Genomic DNA, 26,705 nt, shown 5'->3' on the forward strand with positions numbered 1-26,705 from the left:
TTTACTCACACATTTACTGACTGATGTTTTTACTTTTCGTTGAGAAATATTAACCAGAACACCATAAGATTTCCTCGGTCCCCTGTCAGTAAAGAATAAGGGGCAAAATGGCTGACTGCTCTGTTGGTTCTGATCTGTGATCACATGCTGCAAAAGTAACTGTCAGCCACTTCCATACTGCTGCATAAGATTTGTTCATGTTGTATAATTGAGGGCATTCCTCATCTTGTAATTAAATGTATTTGATTTCTGCGGAGAAGCTTAACTTCAAAAATGTTTCTCTGTTGTAGGCTTTGGCCATGAGCAGTCAGATCCTGGTGGAAAAGTCCTTGATGGGCTGGAAGGAGGTGGAGTACGAGGTGGTGAGAGATGTGGCCGATAACTGTGTCACTGTCTGCAACATGGAGAACTTCGACCCCCTGGGCATTCACACAGGTAATGAAATATCAACTCTGTTCTACGCACTGTCGTCTCTGCTCTGTTTCACATTCTTACTCCAGAGGTTTTCAAAGTGGGAGGTGGGACTCTCCAAGGCGGGCTCCAGACAGTCTTTCACCTTCACTTGGGCCTCCCCCAACACTATTAGTCAACAGTCATCAAAAGGACACGTAGTAGAACAACCCAAATATGCGTGATGTGGTTAAAGATACCATGAAGGAATACTTTCGTTTTGGAGGAATTTTACTGGATCAAATAACATAATAATGACTTTATAGGCATCCAGAAATAATGTAAGGGGGGGGGGGGGGGCTTATTTTAAGTTCACTTCCACCTGAGACTGAAAATCCTTGGGTTTATTGTACAGTAGATTGATTCAACTCTGTTCAGTTTGTTTATGCTGTGCATTATGTTGTCCTCAAAAACACTCACACACACACATACTGTTCTCTCTCTCTCTCTCTCTCTCTCTCTGGGGAGGCGGCTTCAGGTTGAGAAAGTTTCCATTTTTCAGTGAGACTAGGTTGTTCATGTTGACCATGTTTTGGACTGCTACTTGTTATCATCTCTTTTGCGTGGATCAAGAAAAGCAGTAAGAATCAATATTTGAGAAGCAATCCTAACCTTTTGCTAGTGGCCAATGATTGACACTGTTCAAAAAACACTGCTGGAATTATGAAATTAAAGAATATAAACTAAATTGTCTGTAAAATGCAGAATATTGTAGAAAAGTCACAGTGTGGATGTAATTCCCTGCTGTGATGAAATATAAAATATCAAGTAGACTAAGAGACACAGTAGAAAAAAGTGACATAAATATGATAGAGTAAAATGCTCCAAATGAAAGTAAAGTGTAAAAACAAATTTTAAAATAGAAATTGTCGGTGAAGAGTTCAATCTGTGTTTTAAATTCAATTGAGAGACATGCTTTTTTGGCTGAACTACTATTTCTTGTTCTTCAGGCGACTCCATCGTGGTGGCACCGAGCCAGACCTTATCCAATGAGGAGTACCACATGCTCCGCGAGACGGCGATCAAAGTGGTCCGTCATCTTGGCATTGTTGGTGAATGTAACATCCAGTATGCTCTACACCCCTCATCCCTGGAGTACTGCATCATCGAGGTTAATGCTCGGCTCTCAAGAAGCTCTGCATTAGCATCCAAAGCCACTGGGTGAGAGAATACCTGCATATTAATATAAGAGCTTGAAATGCATGTTAAGAGAGATAAAAATATAGATATATACATCAGAGACCAGGTTGGGCTTGTGATATAATCAGTGTGGGGTTTGTCAGCTTCTTAGTGAATTCCTTAGTTGGGGATTATATGGATAAAGTCAGATTTCTTTGTTCTGGATTAGTGACTACCTTCTCTTTTGAAAGGTACTTTCTTTGCACGGTAGAGGCCTGTTGTAATTCTCGCCAGTTTATACTCATCTGCTTTTGCCTGGAGCTCATTTTTTTTACTCCAGATATGTGATTTTTGTTTGAATGAATATAAAAGCTTCCAGGATCTGCCTTCCTGCTGCCTTTTTTGGTTCACATGCCTCTACTCACTACATCAGTAACAGGAGCTGACTGGCCATGGACCAGTTTCAACAGTCTGACTTACAGAACCTCTGCCTTATTTTTTCTTTTGCCCCCCTCGAAACTTAACCTGCCTCTCCAAAGGCCAGTCTACTCAGCCTCTTAGCTCTAGCCTCACTTAAGTCTAAGCCTAATAGCCCCAAGTCTGCTAGCCCCCAGTCTGGTACTATTTGGTCCTGAATTCCAGCTGCAGACCTCAAGTCCTGCTCTCTAGGGACCAGTCTGTAGGCCTGCGCCCAGAAGCAAACCCCAGCCAGTCCTCTGTTCTGCCCCCTGCATAGAATCTGTCCTTTGCTGCTTCATCACACTTTGTTGGTCGCACTGAGGTCATCCTGTGGAGCACCTGAGGTCTGCTGGTTCACTACTCCCCAAACTCAAGTACATCAGCCAGGGATCGCTCTCCTACCCAGTTTCTAGTATTCAGAACCTCTGGCTTTAGTTTCTTTTACTTTTTTGGGCAGTTTGCATTGACTACACAGTTCTGTTCTTCTGCTCAGACCACTTTCCACTGTCCGAGAGGTTTTGCTGTGTCATTCCGGTCCCTTTTTTAATCGACTCCTTTAGTTCTGTACCCAGCCTCTAAATCATTCTTTTTTTTTTTTTTTTTTTATTTGTTTAATAAATCTTAAGTTCTTATTCAGAAAAATCCTCAAACCGCTATCCACCTCTAGTTGATTAGGGTCTTAATGTCTCACAGGTACCCTTTGGCATTTGTGGCTGCTAAACTGGCTCTGGGGATCCCACTGCCAGAGATCAAGAATGCAGTGTCTGAGAAGACCACAGCCTGCTTTGAACCCAGTCTAGACTACATCGTCACCAAAATCCCTCGATGGGATCTGGACCGCTTTCAGGGCATGTCTCGTGAAATAGGCAGCGCCATGAAGAGCGTTGGAGAGGTGAGGAGGAACCATGGATGAACACTTCTTTTTACTCTCGTTTGTAAGGTCAGTCTGTACACTGATCGCACTTTGCTGTTATATATTTCCATCTACTGTATTCAGGTGATGGCAGTGGGCCGAACATTTGAGGAGAGTGTGCAGAAGGCCCTGAGAATGTGTCATCCATCAGTGGATGGGTTTGTGCCCCGGCTGCCTCTCAAAAAAGCCTGGGCCAACACCCACAACCTACAACAGGAGCTGGCTGTCCCCTCCAGCACCAGAATCTTCTCCATCGCCAAGGTACTCTGATCTTTTATGATATTAAAATTGAATGACTCTTATTGAAGTGCTCTCATTAAAAATGACAGTATGAAGTAAACTGAAAAAAGTGCGTCAGAAAAAAACAACAACCATCAAATGCTAAGTGAAATGTGTTACAGAGCTGCCAGAGTTGTGAATGTCTAATTGTGTGGAAGTGTTAGTGGAATTTTTATTTTTTCAAATATATGCATAGTAGTTGTAATGCTAGAAAAATGCAGGAAAACAGTGTTTGATTATTTAACTGACAGTGTGACATTTTCAAACATGTTCAGATGAGGGAGTGGATTTAAATGACCTAATCTGGAATATTTGTTTTAATTCCATATAGTTTTTTTTTTTTTTTTTGTCAGCATTTATTCAGATAAGTGCATCATCTTTCAATCAGGCATGAACGATTGCAACATGAAAAATCTCCTCACATACGGCGCTTTAAAGGATACAAAGACGTCCGTTCCCATCCTGTAGCTGTTTACTTTGAGCATGATTTTAAAACAAGCAACTGATTCTAAACCTGTTTTACTTTTGTGAAACTTGAGGGATATCTGCTCTCACAATATTCCAACAAGGGGCATGAATGATGAACTTGACGATGATGAATTATAGATGTAACACAGAGTCTGTTTCATGTCTCTCCCCTTAAGGCCCTCCACAGTGGTATGAGTGTGGATCAGATCCACCAGCTGACTGCCATAGATAAGTGGTTCCTTCACAAACTCCATAGGATAACGGAGCTGGAGCAGCACCTGTCTAACTACAAGAGGTAACGCAGATGCTGGGATGTGATATGGATTTTTATCTGTGTATCCTGGGATTATAAAAAGGTTTTAGCCACAACTTCAGAACATTCACTGAGCATATCTCATAAGTTTTTCTTTCATTACCTCTGTCGTGAAAGTCATGCTTTCCTCTTGTATGTATGTCTGCCAGCAAGAGTTTGCAAAAATTTCGAGGCCAGTATTCACCAAACTTGGTGGAGCATTGCAGAATGGACCAAGGGAAAACCCATTCATTCGTGGGGCAGATTAGTCATAGTGCCACCTGGTGGAAAGAAGAAACTGCATTTTTATTTTACACTTTAGATGTACGGTACTGAGTCCACTGATTCAGCTTTTGAAATGGCTGAAGAACTTGATGGTGGGTTACAGTGAAGACTTTGAGGTTAAGCTGTGTGTAACCATGCAGGTTGTCCAGCTTTCATATTACGCCATAGAACATGAAATTGTTGGAACTGGGCTCCACGTGATCAGATCTATTCCAACTTGTTTGTTTTTGCAGTACTTACTTGTATGTGTAGAGTCTCTAGTGCATGTAGAACTGGCTGTATTACAGCCGAGGCCTCCTCAAAAACTATTTTCTGTATTTGACTGTAAAGGTTAAAAGTATGGTCAACTGGAACTATTTCCACTAAAATACAGTCCCTCTGTCCATTCACTCATCCATTCAATAGCTGTCTAGTGTGCCCAAGGCAGGTTATTATTCCCTCAGACATGGCTTCCTTTATTGTTAATTCCTTTGCTGGTTCTGAAGATGGCCCAGTTTCCATCATTCATCAGCAGTCTTACCTCTTTCATCCCTCAGCTTATTCTTGTCTCCCACATGATTTTTACCAAGACTCTTGGCAGATTAGTATTGGCTCTTTGCTCTTTGCTACCACATGATTTTTACCAAGACTCTTGGCAGATTAGTATTGGCTCTTTGCTACTGACATGTTATCTAAAGCTGACACGACTATTTACTGACCACGACTCTGCAGAGTAAAAGGGGAAAGGTGGACTGTTGTTCAGTCAAATGCTCCTGATACTGTATGACAACTGTCCTACATGCCATCATGTAAAGCTGCCAGCAAGACTTTTTATACCGTCACTAGTGATGACTGCATTCAGTTTTCAGGTTTCCACACGGTACGTCTCGTCTCATTAACACGATATTTCAGCACCACCTGGCATGATTTTTTTTCTTCTAATTTGGCTCAAATGGCCCCTTGGATCTCATGGATAAATTGAAAAGATGTTGGTGGTCAAAAGTCAAGGTCACCTCGTTATTTATTAAAAAGCCTTCTGTCCCATTGCGTTAGCTAAATAATAATGATAACAAGGACTTTGAAATGCTTGGGAGAAGGACCCATTTTTGAGGAAACCATGAATCTTTTTTTTTTCTTTTTTTTTTTTTAGATACAGTGGAAGTCAGAAAAATATAAGTTTGAATGTCTTTATCCCATTCAGTACCAGTTTTTGCTGAAACATGATATCTCTTCACCTCTGTTTCTGTCAGTCTCGTGGGTCTCTCTTGCGCTCTCTCTCTCTCTTATCATAGCCACTGCGAGTTTGTCATAGCTCAGCTAGAGGATCTCTGCTGTTTTAATAGTTAATGGCTGTCTGGTGGGTGCCCATGTGAATATAGAGAAGGCAGTCCTAGTCTCCACTGTCTCTGGGCCAGGGCTTATTGGGATGGGTGGGCTTCAGGCCCCACTGGTCTGCAGTTAGCACGTTGGTTCTCTAGCTCTTATAGGAAGGACCTTCCGACCTCATAACTATGCATGTGTGCCATCAGCACTGAAGGAATATCTGCTATGCTTTGCCCACAGCTGCTGTGTTTAAGTGGGTAGTCATGCTATGCATTGTTGGAAGGCTACTATTCTTATGATATGATTAATGCAAACCATTTTAAGATTCAGTGCACTGTATTGATGCAGTACAGGGCTTATCAGAAAGGAGTAGAAAATGTGAAAATCACTAAGCCCTATTGCTTTTTTAATTGAAACTGAATCAAGTTCAGCGTTACTACTTGATACTTAACTTCATTTACTTCATATCAATTATACCCCAACTAACAATGCATTTTTCAATGACTGCACTTGCCAGCACTGGCACCCTGTTAGTTGTTTTGCTATTGATAGCCATGGGATGTGCTCTTAGCCTCTGTCCACACCACTGCAAGGCCAGCCTGTCTAGACCTACTCACTTGAGTTCAGTGGACTTGAAATTTATGAGAGGGGAGCACAGGTGTTAGAAAACTACACTGAAATATGAATTTGCTATTTTCTCCTATTTTTATGTCATAGCAGGATTGTTTTTCCTCACTGGTACATCATCCGTTTTGTGTGCTAATCTAATGAACGAATAGCTTTCTGTTTTCTTTGATTATTTGTTATGTCACAAAAGTTGTATTCATATTTTTTATGGCCAGGGCCCATTGAACTGAATTTGAGACACACACAAAGCTTTTTTGAAAGATAGGAAAAAAAACCCCTTCAAGGTAGACAACACCTAAAAAATGAAAGGTACATGTTTGCGTGCACAGCCTTAACACTACTCAAGCTGCGTCAAATAAAGAATTCTCTTTTAAAGCTCTCAAACTAGATAAAGCTTAGACTTGAACCCCAGTGAAAAGCCTGATGACAAATTTAATGAGTAAAAAATAAAAACAGTCGAAATTAAAGATTTAATTAGCTTTTACTTATTTTCTTCTAGTGTTACAGTACCTGAGTGGCTGCTATTGAAGGCCAAGCAGGATGGCTTCTCCGACCGGCAGGTTGGCCAGATTTTGGGCACAAATGAGGGAGTGGCGCGAGAGCTGAGGCTGACTCAAGGCATCAGACCCTGGGTCAAACAGGTGAGTGTCACTGGGCGCCATCTTGGAGAGTAGGGCAGAGGTCACACCATTGCAGGCAACGAGTCACACAATCAAATGAACTGCCTTTCCACCTCCACAGATACGTTTTCAAAATTCATATGAACTTATATTAACTTATATTAAGTAGTAGTAGTAGTAGTAGAATGTAGATCTGGCAGTTAAGCAGCAATACACACCTTTGTTTAGCTCCACTTTGGGATAAGTGTTCATGTTCAACGCATATTCACAATGACTATCAACTAGAACACATCAAAAAATTAAGTGTTATGGAGTCCATTCTCTGCAACATTGAAATCTTCTTCCCAGATTGATACTTTGGCTGCGGAGTACCCAGCCATGACCAACTACCTGTACTGTACCTATCATGGCCAGGTAAGTGGTCTCTGCTACTAAGAAATTCAGTTCAAAAGTTCTTTCATTTTAATTTACTGTGACATCATTTTTTTTCAGATTAAAATACACTGAATAGTAGATTTATTTTGTTTTTAATTAGCTAAAGAATTGTTCATTTCCTTAACGGCCTATTGTAACCAATAGTTGTGTGAATTTATCCACTTCGCCAGGAGCATGATCTGGACTTTAAAGATCAAGGAATTATGGTTCTTGGTTGTGGGCCTTACCATATTGGTGAGTTCAACTCTCAGCTTTCAGATTATTTCATCATCATGCTGTAAAAAGCTGTTTGGGTGGTTACATTACATATGAATTTACCAGTTTAATATTTATCACGGGGTTTATGCTCAAAAACTTTAATAAATCTAGTCGTAACAACACTGAAGGTCTTTTTTTTTTTTTTGCTACACAATAGAATTTACCCTAATTTGTTTAAATTAAACTTTCTACATTCAGTAGTTGTAATCTTTGAGCCGTCATTGTTAGATATTAAACGCTGCCAAAAATTTCTGCAATTTCATTGAAGACAGACTACCACTAGCATAGAAAGCAAATGTCTTCATGCTGTTCTCTTTTTGATGACCCTAAAACTTTACTTAACTGTTCTGTCCATCAGGGAGCAGTGTTGAGTTCGACTGGTGTGCAGTTTCCAGCATCAGGGCCTTAAGACAGATGGGCAAGAAGACCGTAGTGGTCAACCACAACCCTGAAACTGTCAGCACTGACTTTGATGAGTGTGACCGCCTTTACTTTGAAGAGCTGACCCTGGAGCGCATCCTGGACATCACCCAGCAGGAGGTCAGCATGCTCGCACCATTTTTATGTGACAAGAATAAAATCTAAATGTAGGGGTTTCTCCCCCTTTTTCTCATCCACAGGAATGTTAATGAGTAAACAACAGAACTTTAAAACTGAGCAGCACTTCTGCTGTACCACAGATATAATTTACAGCCACCCACCAGGCTTCAAGATATGATGGGAATGAGGCAGGAATATCAGAGTAATACAGTATATTTATGGAATTAAGTAGCTTTGCAGTTAGTTTAAGGCTTTCCATACTCAATGTAATACTTTTTAGTTAATCAATGTACAAGAAATGAATTAGATCAAAAGCACTATTAATATAGTGTATCATTCATGTCGCCTATTTAAGTACAACAGCAACAAAGTGCTGTTGAAATGATAGCTAAAGCATGGTTTTGCTTTGCAGCGGTAGGCTCTGCTGATACAGGATGCTGGAGCAAACAAATCTGAAAATTTTAGAATTAACATCGTTTCACACCATTGGAACATGATTTGCATTGAAAGAATTTTTTTTTTTGCGAGAATTGGCGATAGAGGAATGGTCACGTGTTTGTTAGAACATACTAAATGGATACAGTTTTGTTCAAGATGTGGTCAAGAGACTGTTGAACATTCCATTCATCCATCCATCGTCTGTACCGCTTAGGTTACTGGAGCCTGTCCCAGCTGTGATTGGGCGAGAGGTGGGGTACGCCCTGGACAGGTCACCAGTCCATCACAGGGCTCACATAGAAGGACAGAATCTTTCCCACTCACATTCACACCTACGAGCAATTTAAAGTCTCTAATTAACCTAATTTGCAAATTTTCGAGATGTGGGAGGAAGTCTGAACACCCGGACAGACATTCGTATGTATTTGCTGAACTCTGGCGTTATGTAAAACAGGAGTAATCTGACAGAAAGCAAGTAGTGTCAGAAGGGGTAATGGGAGAGCCTCATTCTCATCATTGTCAGAGCGGAGGCCCACCATCTCAACCACTGATAACCCCTGGTCCACTACTAGCATACCGAATAAACCTAGCATAATTATGTCTTTGAATTAAACCCTTTGTTTTGACGTTTGACAACATTCGCAATGAACTATTTTTTTATATGTATGAACTCAATATGTGGCTAAGCTTGGCTGCTTCTGCCTTGACCTCCTCTAGGATGTAATGGGCCTTTGAACATGGACAAAAAGCAAAACAAAACAAAAAAAACCCACTTTCCAGCTGAAACTGGAGTTGAATTCTTCGATATTCATTTTGCAGCGCTAAAGGCTCATCTAAGATTTAAAAGCTTAGTTTTCTTTGTGTGGGTTATCAAGGCTTGCAGATGGCTTGTACAAAGGCATCAAAAACATTATTTTGCTGTTAGTTGAGTTCCATGTGTAAATCTGCCTGTACTCTCATCACACCAATTCTTTTTTTTAAGAATGATGCAAATGCACACTTTCAGCATTAAGTTTTGTTTTAGAAATTATTGTCGTATTTGACTGTGTACAACCGTATTATGTAATGAGGAACAGTTACACAGCCGGAATGGTTACACACCCTGTAAAGCTATAGTTTTATTGTTTCTGCAGTTGCACTGAAACAATAACTTAGACATCCCTCGGTAATGAATGAGATGCAAGTAGGTGATTTAAAAAAAAATAAAAATACCACAGACATTGTAGGTGCGCAGTTTCCCATTTCCAGTCTAATGCTTAACAAGCTAACAGGTTGCTGACCTTATAGATATGATGCATACAGATGTGAGAGGGATACCTTTCCACCTCTCTCTGGGCAAAAATTCCCTGAAAATTTCCCCATATTCTGGAATTCCACAGATTTATCATGTAGAGTATATGGTGTATCTCTGTCCTAATCCTCAGTGCTATTCTGTGCAGTGTCTGGAGCACAACTGATCCTGAATATTGCAAAACATGCTCAAGGGCATGAATAGCATTTCCCAGATAATTTAGCCGTGTAAGTTTAGTGGTGTCTCTATATTTATGTTGTGTTTACGTATTAATGTCCACTGGCTTCCAGTTAAAGTAACAATGGGATCAGAGGGTGATTAAAGGTTTGTTTGTTCAGGGAGATAGCATTTGCATCAATCCCTCTCGCACAACTATAGTCCCCTCTTGCTTTTTGTGTGTGTGTGTGTGTGTGTGTGTGTGTGTGTGTGTGTGTGTGTGTGTGTGTGTGTGTGTATGAGTGATAAATACAGCATTAGAGCGTGGAGATAAACCCTGGACAGGAGCAGGAAAGCAAGCCCATGAATAATGAAGAGATTCAACCTTGCATTGCCATGGAAACAGCATCCCCCTGGATAAGCTAGACAGGAAAAGGGGCTGCAAACTGTTAATAAAAGGAGCACACACACACACACACACTCACACACGCCATCCCGATGATAAACTAAACCCCATGGCAGGACGGAGATGAACTGTTTTTGTTTGTCTCATATTTTCACTGTGTGATCAGTGGCCAGAATAATTGGAAGTGGGCACAGGTTTCGAACAGTAAATCTCGGTTGATAGGCCAGTGGCAGGAGGTCCTGGATTTGACAGAGTATTCTTCCTTTCCCTGTCTTTTTTCCTGCATCCTTTCACCATTCTTTTACTCTGTCTGCTGTTCTATTCTCTTTTTATCTCGCTCATTCTTTTTTAATCCTCTCCTCTACTCCAGGGTTGCTCTGGCAGCATTGTTTCGGTGGGAGGCCAGATTCCCAACAACCTAGCAGTACCACTGCACCTGAATGGGGTGAATATTCTAGGGACAAGTCCCCTGCAGATTGACCGGGCAGAGGAGCGCTCTGTCTTCTCTAGTATCCTAGATGACCTCGGTGTGGCCCAGGCCCCATGGAGGGCCCTCAGCTCTCTGGTAAGAGGAAAATACAGTATGAGTAGAAGTGCAGCTAATGATAGTGACACACATTTAACTATATTCAGTCTGACATGTATGCAAAAGTGTATTTTCTTAAGGCATTTAAGCAATGTATTTGACTGTAGCAGAGAGGGACTGTCTTTATGACCTTTAAGCTTCGGAGCTTCTCTCCTGTTCTCACGTCTTGTTCCACCCAAGCAGCTAAGTTCAGCTGCGTCGCTCATGCCTTTTTGGCAGCCCTCTTTCAGTCACAGTCAGTCAATTAATTCCCTGACCCAGTATCAAGGTTTCCTCAGGAAATAGGTAAGTGCAGGTGGTAATTTCAAGCTGTGTGGAGGATATTCGTATATTAGAATCTCAATGAAAAAAAATATGGGCTTCTCTACCCACTGCAGACAGCCGAAGTTAGAATTTAGTTGGGGAGCATGTAGTATGTTCATGAGTAACTTGAAAGTGTGAATGTTCCAACCTTCCAGGTTATAGAACACACCTGTAGAACTCCCAATAAATATTTGTGTAGACCGCTGAGGTTTGACATCACCTGACATGATGGAATTTGTCTTGAAAAAGTGGGAGATATACTTGCTGTGTGCTTAATATGATGCCTCGTTGCCTTCCATCAGTACAACTTCGTTAAAATCTAGTTTTTATGTAGATAACATAATGTTACTTAGCTGTCAGTGTTGTGCACCGACTTGGTCTGATGGACGTAAAAATTATTTCAGGGGAATTTAAATCTAAATTCTAATCAAAGAAATAATACTGTTGGGTATAGTGAAACCTTAGTTTTCAATACATCTTCCCATAGAGATAATATTTTAATTTATCGTAGATAAGAAATGGTTTGTAATAGTTTCAAATGACACTAAAAATGTAATATAATGAGACAAAGCCAAATCAACTTTTCCCAAATAAACTGTTTTCTCAGCACTGCTCTTCAGCCTGAGCTGCAGCTTTTGCCTGTAGATGCTTGGTATCATTATTTAGTGATTATATTAACAAAAATGTTTTGGTTCAGCCTTCCTCAAACCTGTAACGATCACTACCATTAATTTACATGTCACAACTTTCACTACTTCTCTCATTATTATCATTTTTTTCTTCTTCTTCTTCATGCAGGCACCTTTCTCCACCACTTACTGTTTTTTTTTTTCCTTGATGTTTTTCTGGTGTTTTTGGTCCTCTCAGGATTGCTCCCAACTAAGTCACAAAGAAGCACCGATGGTGCAGCATGTGGAGCACCATTACCTATGCTCGTGCATCAGTTACCACTAAGGAGTGATTAGCCAGTGCACGCAAATAAAATACTGTGTTTCGCCAGAGTGTTCCATTTCCCTGCTGATGTTGAAGAATTATTTTGTTTTTAATGGGCTGGAAAAACTCCAGCAGAGCAGTGGGGACATGGTGCATGCGTCTATGAAAAGCTATTTTGTGTTTGTTAATGGCACTCTACCTGGTGACTGAACAGTGGGTAATGATAAAGAGGAGAGGCAAGACCCGCAGAGAGGCGGAGAAGAGAGAGAAAGAGCAATGATGATAATGGTGATAAGAAGGAGAAGAAGGAGGAGAGGCAGCCTTTCTGTTACGGCTAGTCTCCCCCCACAACTCCCACTCCTTCTTTTGGCGCTCATTTCTCATGTAACTGAATGGAGGAGATGGGAGATGAATTTAAGCTGAAGTGTATAGAAGCAAAAAGATCCTCCCTAAATGGCAGTGTGGTAAGACTGACTTCAAAACCATGATAATTAAACAGAAAATTTCTGTGTTCATTATTTGAGCATATGGTGACATAAATGTCAAAATGTAAGCAATGTAGATATTACAAGTTGAAAACAAATCATTTTCTTTGTTCATGTGCTTTTAATTGGAGTTGCAAAATTTAAGTTACTGCACATAAACAAGCCCTGTCTGCTGTACTGGAACAATAACAGTTGAAGATTGGGGTCTACATACAAACGTGAGTCTTGATCCTATTTTACATCTATTTTGGTGCTCAGAACATCTCTTTGGAGCACTCAGTTCATATTTTAATACACTTACGGTTTTGAGGTATACGTAAACACTTTTTTGTTGTATTACTTTCTCGTACAACACGTAATTTCATTAAAGTCATTGAGCAGCACATATATGACAACACACAACCTAAATAGGTGGGTTACTTCACTGGTGTTTCATTGATTGAATTGATGATGGAGTAATCGCTTTCAGGTAAAAATGAAAGAGGCGGAGACTTGATGCATGCTGATTATATGGACAAACCAACTAGCTGTCACTTCTTATCAATGCAGGTATTCTGTTAAAACTCTGGATTGAATACTGTTGGAGCCGAGCTTTTTTTTTGCTTTGATTACTCCTGTTCTTGACAGGTATGGGAATAAACCTTTCAGAATGGCTGAATTGAGACTTGGTAAAACAGGCCTTACTGTATGAGAAGGTTGTTATCTCGAGGATGAGCCCACATGGTTGATTTGATATTGATTCCTTTTTGTCTGTCTCAAAAATGTCTCTGTCTTCTTGTTTTCGAACATCATATCAATTCCTTCTGGATAAGTACCAAAACCTGACTCAGCTTGTAGACTACAGGAGATGGAGCTTGTAGTCGATGGGCCAGGCTAATATGTGCCCTCTTTTTAAAACCGTTTTCCTTGTTTGTTTGTTTGTTTTTTGGAACAATGAACTGTTGTCTTGCTATTGTGTATTTTCCCCTTCAGTCTCAAATAGATTTGTAATTCACTGACTGCAAAGGCTGCCTTCAGCAATGACGTGTGTCTAAGTTTTAACATCTCTTTCACTTCTCACAGCGATAGCAAGTGCGATGAGGAACAGACGTTGAACAGACCGGTTATATGTTGACACTACAACATGTATTTTGATATTTTGACCCATCATTTCTATCAGCTACTTCTGTCCAACATCTTCAATTTTAACTCATTTATTGACATTTTGCTCTATTACAGGCACTCCTGTTGCCGCCGGTGACTATAATTTAACAGAGAGTTTTGATGACGCAATCGTAACTTTCTCAGTATTCAACAAACATTCACTGTAGCTCTAAAGACTGCTAATAATTAGTTCTTGCATATTTAATTGATTACCTTTATAAAATCTTTGCTTTTTGTTTTCTGTGTGTTGTTTTTCTCTCCCTCTTGCAGGAAGATGCCTTTGCCTTTGCTAGCCAGGTGGGCTATCCCTGTCTACTCCGCCCCTCTTATGTTCTCAGGTAAATTTGACCACGCAGTCGCTAATCAACAGACCAGATTTACCACACAATTACAAAAACCCAACTTTCCATTGGATAAGAAACTGTGATGTCAGGTAAGGACAAAATGGCTGGATAACTTTTGAAGTTATGGTTAGTGCTCTTGCTATCCTCATGCCAATATGATATGGATTACAAAATTACATGACGGAGAATTACAGTATTTCTGCATATCATTGTCCACAAAATTCAACAGCATGAATGAATGTTTTCATAGTGGTTTGCTTATTTAAAGAGCTGACAAATCTTTAGCTCCTTGTAATTTTACCTGTTTGTAGTTCTTATTTTGGAGGATTATCCTCATCCTAAAGTCATGAAGGTATTTGATCATCAAGATGGATTAGATGTTAGAACCCTCTAGATAAACTACATTATGAGAGATCTTTATTTTCACAGTTTCAGTGTTTGAAGTCTCTTAATCACGAAAAAAGTGACTGTCTCATATATAGCGCTTTTATCATTAACAAGCTTATGTTATGCTTTGTCTTAATGTACTCTTAATTACATGTATATTTACTATTAAATTTATCCAATCTATTACTGGACCAACAAAATATACTAATAAGTGTATGCTGGTCTTGCTCTAGCAAAGAAAACGACTCATAAAAGACTGTAAATGCCAGCTGAGAGAAGTACAATTTGATTCATGATGATTAATAACCCTAATTTAGTCCTGTTACCTCCATCATGCAGGGACACTTCTGTCCAGCAGGTGTCGTGATGAGACCCTATATTTAGCAGTCACTGAAAGTAAACTTGTAAATTATGGAGTTTTGTATCTTTGTGGTTTGACATACAAGATGTGGAAAACTTACACACGTTAAAAGGATTAAGAAATGACAGATATAAATAAGAGAGAAATATATTCAATTCAGTAAGAGAACACAAAATGTGCAATTTAGCCTCTTATTTGAGCTTGAAATAACTTCATATCAGAACGAAGGATTCACATTTTCATTTGTTGAATCTCTCCTCTCCTTGGGGTGTTCTCTTTCTATTCTTTCCCTTCTTGAATGTACCTCTCCAGCATCAGAAGATATGCAAAAATATGCACACATACTCTCTCTTCCTCGTTGGATTGATGCTTCACATTTTTTATAACAATAAAACATCTGTCCATGATGGTGTGAGCTTTCATGAGATTTCATCACTTCAAGAATCGATTCCCTAGAAATTCCCATAAAAGACTACTGGATCCACTCCATATTTGGAGCACAGATATGCTACTGAAGATAGGAATGTTTCACACTGTGAAGCTTTAATTCCTCCTTTAAGAAATAATCAGATTTATCAGTGGTAGAAGTGTCGTTAGAGGACCCACCGCATGAGGCCCAATGACTTACATGAGCATTAATCTCAACTATGCACTTGCAAAACCGCTTCAGGTCACAGCTGTGATGACAAAATCTCTTCTCAGACAGACATGTAGACACCTGCCAAGGTGCTCAAAAACTTGCTGGGAAGCATGTTTGCCTCAGGTTCTCTTGCCACGTGTTAATTCAGGACCACATTCAAGTCATTTCAATGCTTTTCTTGTCATTGTGCAATGTACAATGAAATTTGTGTCAGGTGAATCTGCTGGAGGAGGCTATAGACCTGAAGTGGCTCAAGCTGCCACCCTTAGCATCACCTGGTCACGTCCCCATCTGTCCGTCATTCTCTTCCCCTTTCTCTCCCTCTTTGTCACTGCCCCTCTCTTTCCTTCTGTATATCTGTCTTTCTATATTATCCGTCTTTCTCTATGCTCCATTCTCCTGCTTTCTTCCCCCCCAACCGGTCAAAGCAGAAGGCCGTCCCCATTGAGCCTGGATCTGCTCCACGTTCCTGCCTGTTAAAAGGAAGGTTTTCTCGCTGCTGTTGTAGGATGTGCTTGCTGATGGAGAATTGTTGGGTGTAAATTCATTGAAGGAGTTTGGTGCTGGACCTGCTCTACTTGAGTGTGTCATGAGAGAACTTTTGTTGTGATTTCATGTAATACAAATAAAATTGACTTGACTTAACTTGAATCACATACAACCAAACAGTGCACCAAAATGTGCAAGCTGATGACAAACAACATACATGTGTCAAAACACCAACTGTATAAAAGACATACCCACAAGACAAATTGCACATATCTGAATGTTAACAAATGTTTAGGCTATGTGTGAGTAATTTGCAGTGTTATACTTTTTTTTAATGACTCTTGGGTATAAAGTACCTTGGAATCTTCAAGTGTACTTTTTTTTTTCAACTACCGTAGCACCTCCCAGAGGGCAGCATCGTAAAAAGGTGGTGAGCAGGATGGGGTGAGGCTCACAATGATGTTTGTGGCCCAGTGAAGACATCGTGTTCTGTAGATGTCCTCAAGGGAGTGCCAGTAATTTGTTGCATTGATTTTATTAGTGCAGATGTGAGGGAGGATGCTCCCTCGCTTTAAGATTGCTTGGCCGACTTGGAGCTGATTGAACCCTACACATGCTGGAGTAATTTGATTCAAAACCACATCATCTATGTGTTTTAGTCCGACTTTGAGCAATTCTACTTAGTTTTGTTTTGTTTGTTTGTTTTTTTTCATGGTTGATTTATTACATTTACAAGTAAAATAGTAATGCAAAGTACTTGTAAAGGTACTGGAGATTTTCAGTCTCTGTGAGTGAAGCGAAGACCAGCCTTGGAGTCTATAATATAGTGTTCAGTTTTGTTACTCCTAATAGAAGTTTAGTGTTTATTGCATTACAGAAAAATAGTCCTCTAAATGACTTGGATATGATTTAAAAAAAAAAAAAAAAAAAAAAAGATGCACAGAATGTACCTGGTTCTGCTGCGTATTAATTCCCTCCTACTGGTGCTTAAAGGAGGGGTCAATATTCCTTTGGGGTTTGGACATATGTGTTCCTCTGAGAGTTGAGAAATAAAGCTCAACTCAAGCCTGTGGCCTTACTTTGTCCTATTTCTCTCAACCCGTTCGTTTCAATCAGGGGGCTAGCCCAGCTGGCATTCTAACATCAAAAACAACAATCACAACAAAACCAGCCTAAATCTGTTGTTTTTTTAATGACTCAGTTTTGAACTCGTTTTTTAAGAGCCCGGAGTGCTTTTCAACCTAAATAGCTTCTTTTCGCGCTCCATATTTTGACTCTTCCTTGTTCCCAGTGGTAATGGTGATGCAATGCAAAGATAATGAGTGTTTTGAACAATCATTTGAAACTCATATGGTCTCCTGTTTGCTTGCTTCTCCTCATCTCCTGTGGCTTTTTCTCTCCCTCTCTTTTCCTCTCTGTCTCTCTGTCTTCCTCACCCCTCATCAGTGGTTCTGCGATGAATGTGGTGTATGGAGAAGAGGAGATGAAACGCTTCTTGGAGGAGGCCACCCAAGTGTCCCAGGTAAGATCAGTACTAACTCTGCCACTGAGACACATTGCCACGTAATGGAAGTTCACACGCCTCACCTTCACTTTTCATTTTTCTCTGTCTTGAAATCTATTGAATAAATGTCAGAGCAAGTGATCATTCTCTTCCCATCACACACTTACACACACTCTCTGACTCTCCTCTTCGTCTTGTGTTCTCCCTCTGCTTTCACTTATCTGCTGCTACCAGCTGGTGTGGCTGCTGGCTAATATTGTGTGCCTATCCTGCTTTACTGAACTCTCAGGTGGCTGTGCTGCAGCTGTTCTCTCCAAAGGCCACTTTTAGAGCTATAAGCATATACACACATGCACATTTAACCATACACCACCAAAGTAAGGTTGTTGTTTTTTAACATTAGAAAGTAATCTGGGATTTTAAAAGAAGCTACGTGGGTGCGGAATTGATTGTAATTCATCTATATATCCAGAAGTACTGTTATAAGCTATATCCTACCATTTCTTCAGTATCCAGGATCTACAATGTGATCCAGATCACCTCCAAATGTTGCAAAGAGCGCCAAGTGGTGACCAATGCAGTGCAAACGTCATTGCTAGTTTGTGACTGAACCAGTTTTTTTTTCCTTTTCTCACACTGCACCAACACTGTTTAACCAGCAAACGTACAGGCACCTCAAGTGTAGTCAGGTGAGTTGTTGGTGCATTCCTATCTTGAGACAACAAACAGTATTTTAGTAAGTATTTTTCCAGCATTTTTGAAGGTGCACCAACATAGGTGAACAGAGGACATGATGATTAATGATGTTTATTTTCCACCAAAACCGTGAACTGACTTGAATTATTGGAAACACCCTAAAGACACTTGCAACCTCTTAGATTTTGACAATTTTTGCAGTATTATTACCGATGGTAACAACAGAATAATTCACCAAATGTCACCAAAACCCGTTTTTGAGGCATCATATATTAAAGAGAAACACGCTGGTGATCACATTTCTTGATGCAATGAAATGTTCTCACTCAATGCTGAATTTAGACACATGTACACACAGTATCATCTGTAAGTACTTTAATAGTGATGCTTATCTTGTCCATCACATTAAATTGAAGACTTAAGCTGTAACATATGGTGGTAATGTCTATATCAGCAGTACAGCAGTCTAATAGTTGAGACGGTTTTGAATCTCAGTTTTAGAGGATCAGAAATAATTTGACAAGGTACCTTTTTAATTTTTAGTTTTTCAGTTTAACCGATACATCACATCCTTTGGCAGCAAAAGCTACAAAGTGGGAGTCTGACCCATAAATATCAGCAAGCACTTCTCCTGGTGATGCTTTGTGCTTGTTTTTTTCATCCACAGTCTATCCTTGAGCAAGTGATTCACAGGGTTTTCACAGGAACTTGATTGAGGTCACGTAAAAAATACTCAGAAGCGAGGAAAATTCAAATTTGTCCAGCCTCCTAGACATCATTGAGCTCAATTTAACATCAATATGAGATTTTGCCCAATTTCATATACTTTTTAAGTTCTGCTCCTGAGAAATAGCTTTTCCTTTTGAATCAACTCAATCTCAATTCAAGACCTTAAAATGCTAATTTTTCCCTCCCATTGCACTAATCTTTACTTTTCTGAAATAACCAGCTCTTAAGATAACATTAAGATCCCCCCCAAAAAACAAAACAAACAAACAAAAAACTTGATTAGCTTAAAGATGAGCCTGGATAACAACTGAAATTTGTCTGAGTAATCAAATTCATGTCTCAAAGAACTCTGAGAAGCTTGTGAGCGGAGCAAAAGAAACCATTTGTCTGCTATTATTCCCCAAAACGTCAGATTTCTTGTTTAGCTTCTAGTTTCTACTAACCGGAGGTTTTGGCGAAACGTGTCAGTATTCACGAATCTCCAAATAAGCAGATGTGACAAACGATCTTCTAAGAAGCAAGAACACCGCCCTGATCGGTCTGATCATCGGGTTTCTGCCGAGTCTTGAAAATTCTTAAATCACAATTATCTGAAAGTAAAGCCTCAGTAAGTTCAAAAATAATTCTTAGAAATACGTTGATAGGTCCTAAACATTTCTTGAATTAAAATGTCACCTCTGTGTTGCAGTAGCTTTGTCCGTCTTTTAATTCTTCTCCTGCATGTTGGTTCCAGGCTGCAAAGTAAACTGTACAGTCATAGATCCTCCCCCAACAATTGCTGTGGAAATAAATCAACATAGGACCATTGATCACTAATACGCATTCATTCAGTTAAGTTATTCTGAACTGCGGTTTATTTTACTGCCTGTATGCACATGAAGTTGTTGTTGTTGTTGTTGTTTTTAATACCATTCAAAGTGGTCTTAAAAAGATCTTAAAGGAATAGTTTAACTAAAATGGTTGAAAGCTAAACACAAAGCATCAGTGAGGTTTTTCAAAACTACTTGGCTCATTGGGGCTTCTGGACATTTGGTTTACTTTTGATGAGCAATGTGGAGGCATTTTATGGTTTTATAGTGGGTTTATTTTATGTTTTGAAGATTGGTCTCCATTCATTTTAATTGTTTCAGCGATTACTGCAAAATCTTTTCCTCTGGAATTTCCGCAGTCTTCTTGTGGACTAAAAAAGTACAACTGACCTTCCATCGACATGAGCACGAGATGAAAACAGCTGAAACTTCTTTTATGAGTGAAACATCCCTTTCAAAACCCCTCAAGCTAGTTGAAACATGCAGGGACGCTGTTTTGTTTTTGTTTTTTTGTCTTTCCTCCAGGAACATCCAGTGGTGATCACCAAGTTCATTCGGGGCGCCAGGGAAGTTGAGGTGGATGCCGTGGCTAAAAATGGCAAGGTGAGATTTTCTTTTGGTAAATACTGCATGTGAACGTCTTTACTACAATTCCCATAAACCACTTGGTTGTCATGGCACATGTAGGCCATTGGCGTGCAGGATTACTGGTTCAGCCATAGTGTCTGTGTATACAACATGAACTGGAGACCCTGGCTCACACCAGCCACAAGGACAGTCAACATTTGGTTTTCATCCCACCAGTTATAACTATATTGTACATTATAGTATCCAGGACTTAGTTAATATTGTATCGTCTGCTGTAATAAGCTAAATTATCAGAATTTTCTCATAGCTTTACTTTCAGAACATCTTCTACATGATAAAATGTTATTTCCGCGGTAGAAAACAACATTATTTTCTCCTTTTTTGTTGACACCTTGTTTCATTTCTGACAGTATCATTGTTATTCATCTCCCTCGCCTGGCATTATTCGGGCCTCTATCATTTTTCAGTTTAAATGGAGAGGTAGAACAGATATTGAGCCCAGTCAATTAATAACGTGGAAGTAATCTCATTCATCTTTTGTGAAAAGTCATTACAGCCCAGGCAGATGTGATGTGGAAAATGGAATACATTAAAGCCAAAATTCAGGAAACCGGTGATACTAAATTAATTTTCCCTTTTTAGATTAGATCCGTTTATTGAAATGATTTTTGTTCAACAAACTGTTTTCATATCTGATTGACATGCACCACAGATTTATGTCATTTCCTTGCTTTTCTTGTCATTATGTTCTTGAGCTGCATGTACTGTTCATAATAGAGCACGTATTGTGCAACCTAGTTTTCTATTTTGTTTCTGGAAGAATGCTAAGGAAACTTGAAATGCTTAAGCTCAGTTATTTTTATATCACAAAGTTCAAAAATGGACCAGAAAACAGAACCGTATCATCCACAACTTCGTGAGCAACAAAACAAAGAGATAAATATTTAATAACTGAGTGAAACATTTAATTTGAGAAGAAATCTGAAATAGTATGGGTGAAATAGAGTCGAACTTCCACTGCTACTCTTTGCTAATGACCATCTTAATTAGTTTGGTAACACTACTAGCAGACACAAAGAATTCAGAGATTTGGTGTGTAGTACTATGTTTATGTCCTTGTCGCTGCAGTCAGCATCTTCCTCCAAGACTACCAAAAGCTATCCAAACCATTTTCATTTTGGTCCAAGATGAGTTTTTATCGTTTTTGGATGCTGTTGCTAACTTCTTATGGTGGCTTAATGTACTGTGTCTTGTGTTTGTGATCTTTAATAATCCTGAATATTTCTTATTTACCTCAATGGATTTGCTTCATATTTTTACTAAATCTTACAAGATAGGAGGTGCCCTTTACGAAATGTGTAATCTGAAAGGTTCACTTACAGTTTTCATAGTTTTTAAAGTTGATAGCTGAAGCTACTTGTCATAGTTTTCAAGTGCAGGCCCACTTTGACTCTAAGGCACTCGATAAAATCCATTCTACCACTGTAACAGTTTGATAGAATGTAGTTTCCAGTTTAAAATTTTTTTATTTTTTTCACACAACCAACCACTGCTGTAGAGGACAGTCATGTCCAGTATCTAAAAATTTGGTGTGTATGGGATGAAGGATTCTGAAACGGTTATAATATTGCTAACAAGTTAGTAAAAGCGGGAAACTGAAAAAGGCACAGAATGCTGTAAGGATGCACGTACAGCTCGTTGTGCGTTTACACTGCTGTTGTGTTGAACTTTTCAAAACTTTTGAGTGGTTATAATTGTTAGTACTGTGTGTTGCTGAAGGTGACAGAGTCACCTTGGTACTTGTCCTGAATGCCCTCTTTATTGTTCTGGTGACTGTGGGAGTCATTTGAAAAGTGTCAGTTTGAACGTGGGCAGTTGTATAATAGTAGATTTTTCTCCCCCTACTTTCTCTGAATACAGCCCTTCCTTTATCTTCAGTATCACATTAAAAAGCTGTCCATTCATTGAATACCAAGCAGGCCTCATTATTCCTGGGCAGGCTGTACGAGTGTGTGTGTGTGTGTGTGTGTGTGTGTGTGTGTGTGGAGAGCGGAAAAGTCAGAGATAATACGTATTAATTACATGCTCTATCTGAAGAGTGCTAATGAATGCTGTGGTTAGCTGTAGTTTAAATGAGCTAATGACATGGCAGCCCATTTACAGACTCACACTCACATGCAGTCGCTTGCTGATGCAAATCACCTTTCCTGTGGTGTGAAAAGTTGAAAGTTATTCTTTTAATTCAGCGTATCTAATTTTTTTGTTTTTTCACAGGGTCATCTCCAAAAATAAGTGTTTTTTTTTTGCCCTGAACAGATTTCTATGAGTGTCGAATGAATAAATTAATGTGTTCCGAATGCGCAGCACAGCATTCACTTTTTGAACTGATCAGCATCAGATGACACTGCAGTTTTATAGACTGTTTTATTTGAGACAGACATCAGGTCCAGAGGCTATCTGCCTCCAAGTCTGCGTTGTGCTCATTGGAGAGCAGCTCAAGGCTGTAAAAGTTTAGCTGCTGCCATTTGCTGTGCATGCAAATAGTCAGTGTGACATAATCACTGATTGTCTGTCCAGGTGCTGGTCCATGCAATAACAGAACATGTGGAGGATGCTGGAGTACATTCTGGAGATGCCACCCTAATGCTGCCCACCCAGACAATTAGCCAGGGGTCCCTTGAAAAGGTTAGTTCTCAAGCCTGTACAATCGAAGTTCATGTGTTTTCTTGCAAATCACTTGGCTGTGTTGTGTAGAAAAGGTAAAATACAAAATGGAGAAATGTATACTTTTCATGATGACGTGTAATTTCTGGCATATCCTGAAACTTTTGTATTAATTCTACATTTACATAAATGGACAATCTGTCCCCACACAGCTGATAAAATGTTTCGTACTGAGGCAGAGGAGAAGGTCACACTGATCTAGACAGTACTGCTACACAACAGAGGAGCCACAGACCCTGAACAACAATCCACATTAGCTTTACAGCTAAAGTGTCCTTCTTATCTGATCTAAAAACATGAGAACACATCTTGTCCTGCACCCTGGCTGGTTGCATAGGCCACCAAACACACATTCACCTGGGAGAAGTGCACCGCAAATGTCAGTTTGCTGTCTACATAGTTAATTAGCTGCTGAGCTGGAGCACATTAAACAGCAGGTAAATGTACCTGCAAATGTCAGTGCGGCCCATTTAGATGCTGGCGTGGTCATTATACAATACTGCCAATAACAACACATTGTCCGCCTGTGGCATATGGGCTCTCCTCTTACAGTGTAAGACCACTGTGCAGCGTTTAGCTGTCAGTCACGTACACAGACACGCCCCTCCAACCAGGGAGCCTTTACATTACTTTAACAGACCACACAGGAATGAGTACAAAAACCTGCACGAGTTAATAGTGTTGAATGTCTGGTTCCCTCGTCTCAAAGTCAGTGGGTTCTCAGTTAAATGACTGGAATAATGTCTGTGTTTAACACCTGCGTCATGTTCTATGGTGTAAAATGCAGAACTTGTGAATATAGAACTTGGGATTTTTTTTTCAGTGTTTCATGTGTCCAAAAAGGAGTTTCTAATAAGTAGCTGAATGAGTCTGCACAGTTTGTTAGGGACATTAAACCTCATCAAAACAGAGGAGATGTGAAGCTAGTTGTTAAGAGGAAGTCATGTGTCCGGGGTGTAGTTCTTGCTTTGCTTTTAAGATTTCATTTACATTTATGTTTCAAAAATCAGATGATTGGCTCTCATTTGTGAAGATCATCATGTGAAGCAAAACACTGATGTCTGATAAACTAAACTAGGACCGTGTTGGCCTTTGGTTGAGGGAACCCGTGACAATACCCCACAAAAATATTCCACTCATTCCTGTTCAACATTATTTCACCCCTTTATATGAATATTATGAACTTGAATATATTTAACAAACATGTATTTTGCAGGAACTAAGATTTACATTATGCAAACACAATTCTCTATATTTGTGGACAGAAATAATGGCAAGTCAGCTTCCAAACAGCTTCATAGTTATTGTATGTGTGTTCTCTTTCTCTGTTGCCCTCAGGTTAAGATTGCCACCCAGAAAATAGCGCAGGCTTTCGAAATTTCAGGCCCATTTAACACTCAGTTCCTGGTTAAAGGCAATGATGTCATGGTAGGTAATAATTTACAGGGTATGACTAAATGATAGATCAACACTTTCACACCTGGTTGCAACAAATGCAAGTTAGTCATAAAATGAAATCACTTTGTGTTCAGAACGATTTGCAAAGCGGGATCAATTTTCATTTTTCAGCTCCATCACAGAAGGAAATGTGTGTGTAAACTCCAGTGTGTAAAGTTTTTGCAGGGGGAATGTGTACAAATCTGGAAGAAATTTTTTTTTTTTATTAAACTTACGTTAAATAACAGTATTTTTTTTCATGCACCTTTTTTAGGTGATTGAGTGTAATCTGAGGGCATCTCGCTCCTTCCCTTTTGTATCAAAAACAATCGGTGTGGACTTTATCAATGTGGCAACTAAAGTGATGGTGGGGGAACCGGTGGATGAGGCCAGTCTGCCCTCGCTGGAGAAACCCATCATTCCCATCGACTACGTGGGCATCAAGGTGAGATGGAACACTGAGGCTGGCTTTGTTTAAACTTTATTCATTTCATTTTAATGTACTGAGTAACTGAATGTATCAATTGATAGGTTAGTTAATAAGAAGAGGAAAGCAAAGACTTTTAGACTGACTACAAATTACAGAGGGTATATGAAAGAATGCTCAAGTACAGTGTGCAGCTCTGTGACGCATCTCTCATAACCCAGCAGGTTGGTGCTGGAAAAATCTTATTTTGAACCCTACGTTGACAAGCAGTAGTTCTTGATGCAAATCACCTTCCCTGTTGGTGAAAAGTTATTCTTTTGACACTGCATATCTAAATATATTGTTTCTTTACTGGGTCAGTTCTGAACACGGGTTCCTTGCCCTGAACAGATTTTCGATGTTGAATGAATTTATTAACTTGTTTCAAATGCACAGGGATGATTTATTCAGGGCGGATCGCTCAGCGCAAGGCTCTCGTCTGAAAAACCCTCATCATATTTACACCTGCAGGCTGCTCAGTGCAACCACAGTCCGTCTGACTGGCCACTGAGCAGCTCCAGGACTGATTAGGAGTCTTTCCTGTCACTGATAGAAACGACCATCCTCCAGTCACGAGCTTGCTGTTTATTTCCCATTGTACACTTTATTGCTGATGACCATGTGTTATCAGGTGGGCACTTGAAAAGCCCCTTTGTGCTGACCAAACTGTATCCCCCCCAAGTGTCAGTTGAAGTGCATCCTGTAAGAGTCCTTCATGTTCTCTCGTCATCAACCTGAGGTGACAGGGGTCATCAAGTCTCAGCTGATGATGAGTTCAGCCTCCGGAGCCTTGTCGGGAACTCAAATGCCCCTATCCTAATCTCATTTTTTCTCCATTTATTCATAAAAATGTGTCTGTAGAGTAAAATTAAGTTCACCCTGCAGAGATTCTGCTGTCAGAAGCCAGCAGACACCAATTTTACAAATTTAGCCAAGTCAGCAGTCATATCAGGGGACCTGAATCAATTAAGAAATATAAATGACATTCTTTGATGTACGTGTCTACATTTTGTTGGGTATTATTGATTTCATTCACTTCTTATATTATTTGCTTAGAATTTTGCAGCCAAATACATTTGTGTGTGTATATGTATATGTATGTATGTATGTATGTATGTATGTGTATATATATATATATATATATATGTATGTATGTATGTATATATGTATGTATGTATATATGTATGTATGTATATATATATATGTATGTATGTATATATGTATGTATGTATATATATGTATGTATGTATGTATATGTATGTATATATATATGTATGTATATATATATGTATATATATGTGTATATATATGTGTGTGTGTGTATATATATATATATATATATATATATATATATATATATATATATATATATATATATATATATATATATATATATATACACACACACACACATACTTCAAGTTGTATTTTATCTTGAAAATTATATCATATTCTAGTCAATTATGTTCACCTTTTATGATTCCTCAAGGCCCTGGCAATTTTGTGGGAGAGAGTACCAGACAGGATTTTGGTCTAACAATATTTTAACCAACATACTTTTTAACTAAGCAATTTTGAAGTTGCTTCTTAATGTTGCTTAGCTGCTGTCAATCAAATCTGAACCAGTAGTCTCAGTGAAGCAGTTGAGCTGAGCATTCTTCTTCCTCCAGTCTGATTATTGCTTGTTTAGTGAAAATGCCTATTAAGTTGTAAAATGCTCTCTGGGCTCATAAGACTGCCTGT

At 39.4% G+C, this 26,705-nt stretch overlaps 1 protein-coding gene across 1 annotated transcript in view; it reads left to right on the forward strand.

The window, feature by feature from the left end:
• cps1 (carbamoyl-phosphate synthase 1, mitochondrial) overlaps positions 1-26,705 on the forward strand; it is a 50,983-nt gene that overhangs the window by 13,029 nt on the left and 11,249 nt on the right. The window contains exons 17-32 of the mRNA XM_086219923.1: positions 291-435; positions 1,401-1,611; positions 2,722-2,920; positions 3,026-3,202; positions 3,865-3,983; positions 6,694-6,835; positions 7,163-7,228; positions 7,420-7,483; positions 7,866-8,047; positions 10,709-10,903; positions 14,059-14,126; positions 17,456-17,531; positions 20,273-20,350; positions 22,913-23,020; positions 24,398-24,487; positions 24,771-24,941. Coding sequence (XP_086076049.1) covers positions 291-435; positions 1,401-1,611; positions 2,722-2,920; positions 3,026-3,202; positions 3,865-3,983; positions 6,694-6,835; positions 7,163-7,228; positions 7,420-7,483; positions 7,866-8,047; positions 10,709-10,903; positions 14,059-14,126; positions 17,456-17,531; positions 20,273-20,350; positions 22,913-23,020; positions 24,398-24,487; positions 24,771-24,941 — 2,091 coding nt within the window. The remainder of the gene's footprint in view (positions 1-290; positions 436-1,400; positions 1,612-2,721; positions 2,921-3,025; positions 3,203-3,864; positions 3,984-6,693; positions 6,836-7,162; positions 7,229-7,419; positions 7,484-7,865; positions 8,048-10,708; positions 10,904-14,058; positions 14,127-17,455; positions 17,532-20,272; positions 20,351-22,912; positions 23,021-24,397; positions 24,488-24,770; positions 24,942-26,705) is intronic.

Source organism: Aulostomus chinensis, chromosome 12 (genome assembly GCF_037954235.1).
Source record: "Aulostomus chinensis isolate RoL2024-O1b breed Wild chromosome 12, RoL_Achi_v1.0, whole genome shotgun sequence".
NCBI classification, from domain to species: Eukaryota; Metazoa; Chordata; class Actinopteri; order Syngnathiformes; family Aulostomidae; genus Aulostomus; species Aulostomus chinensis.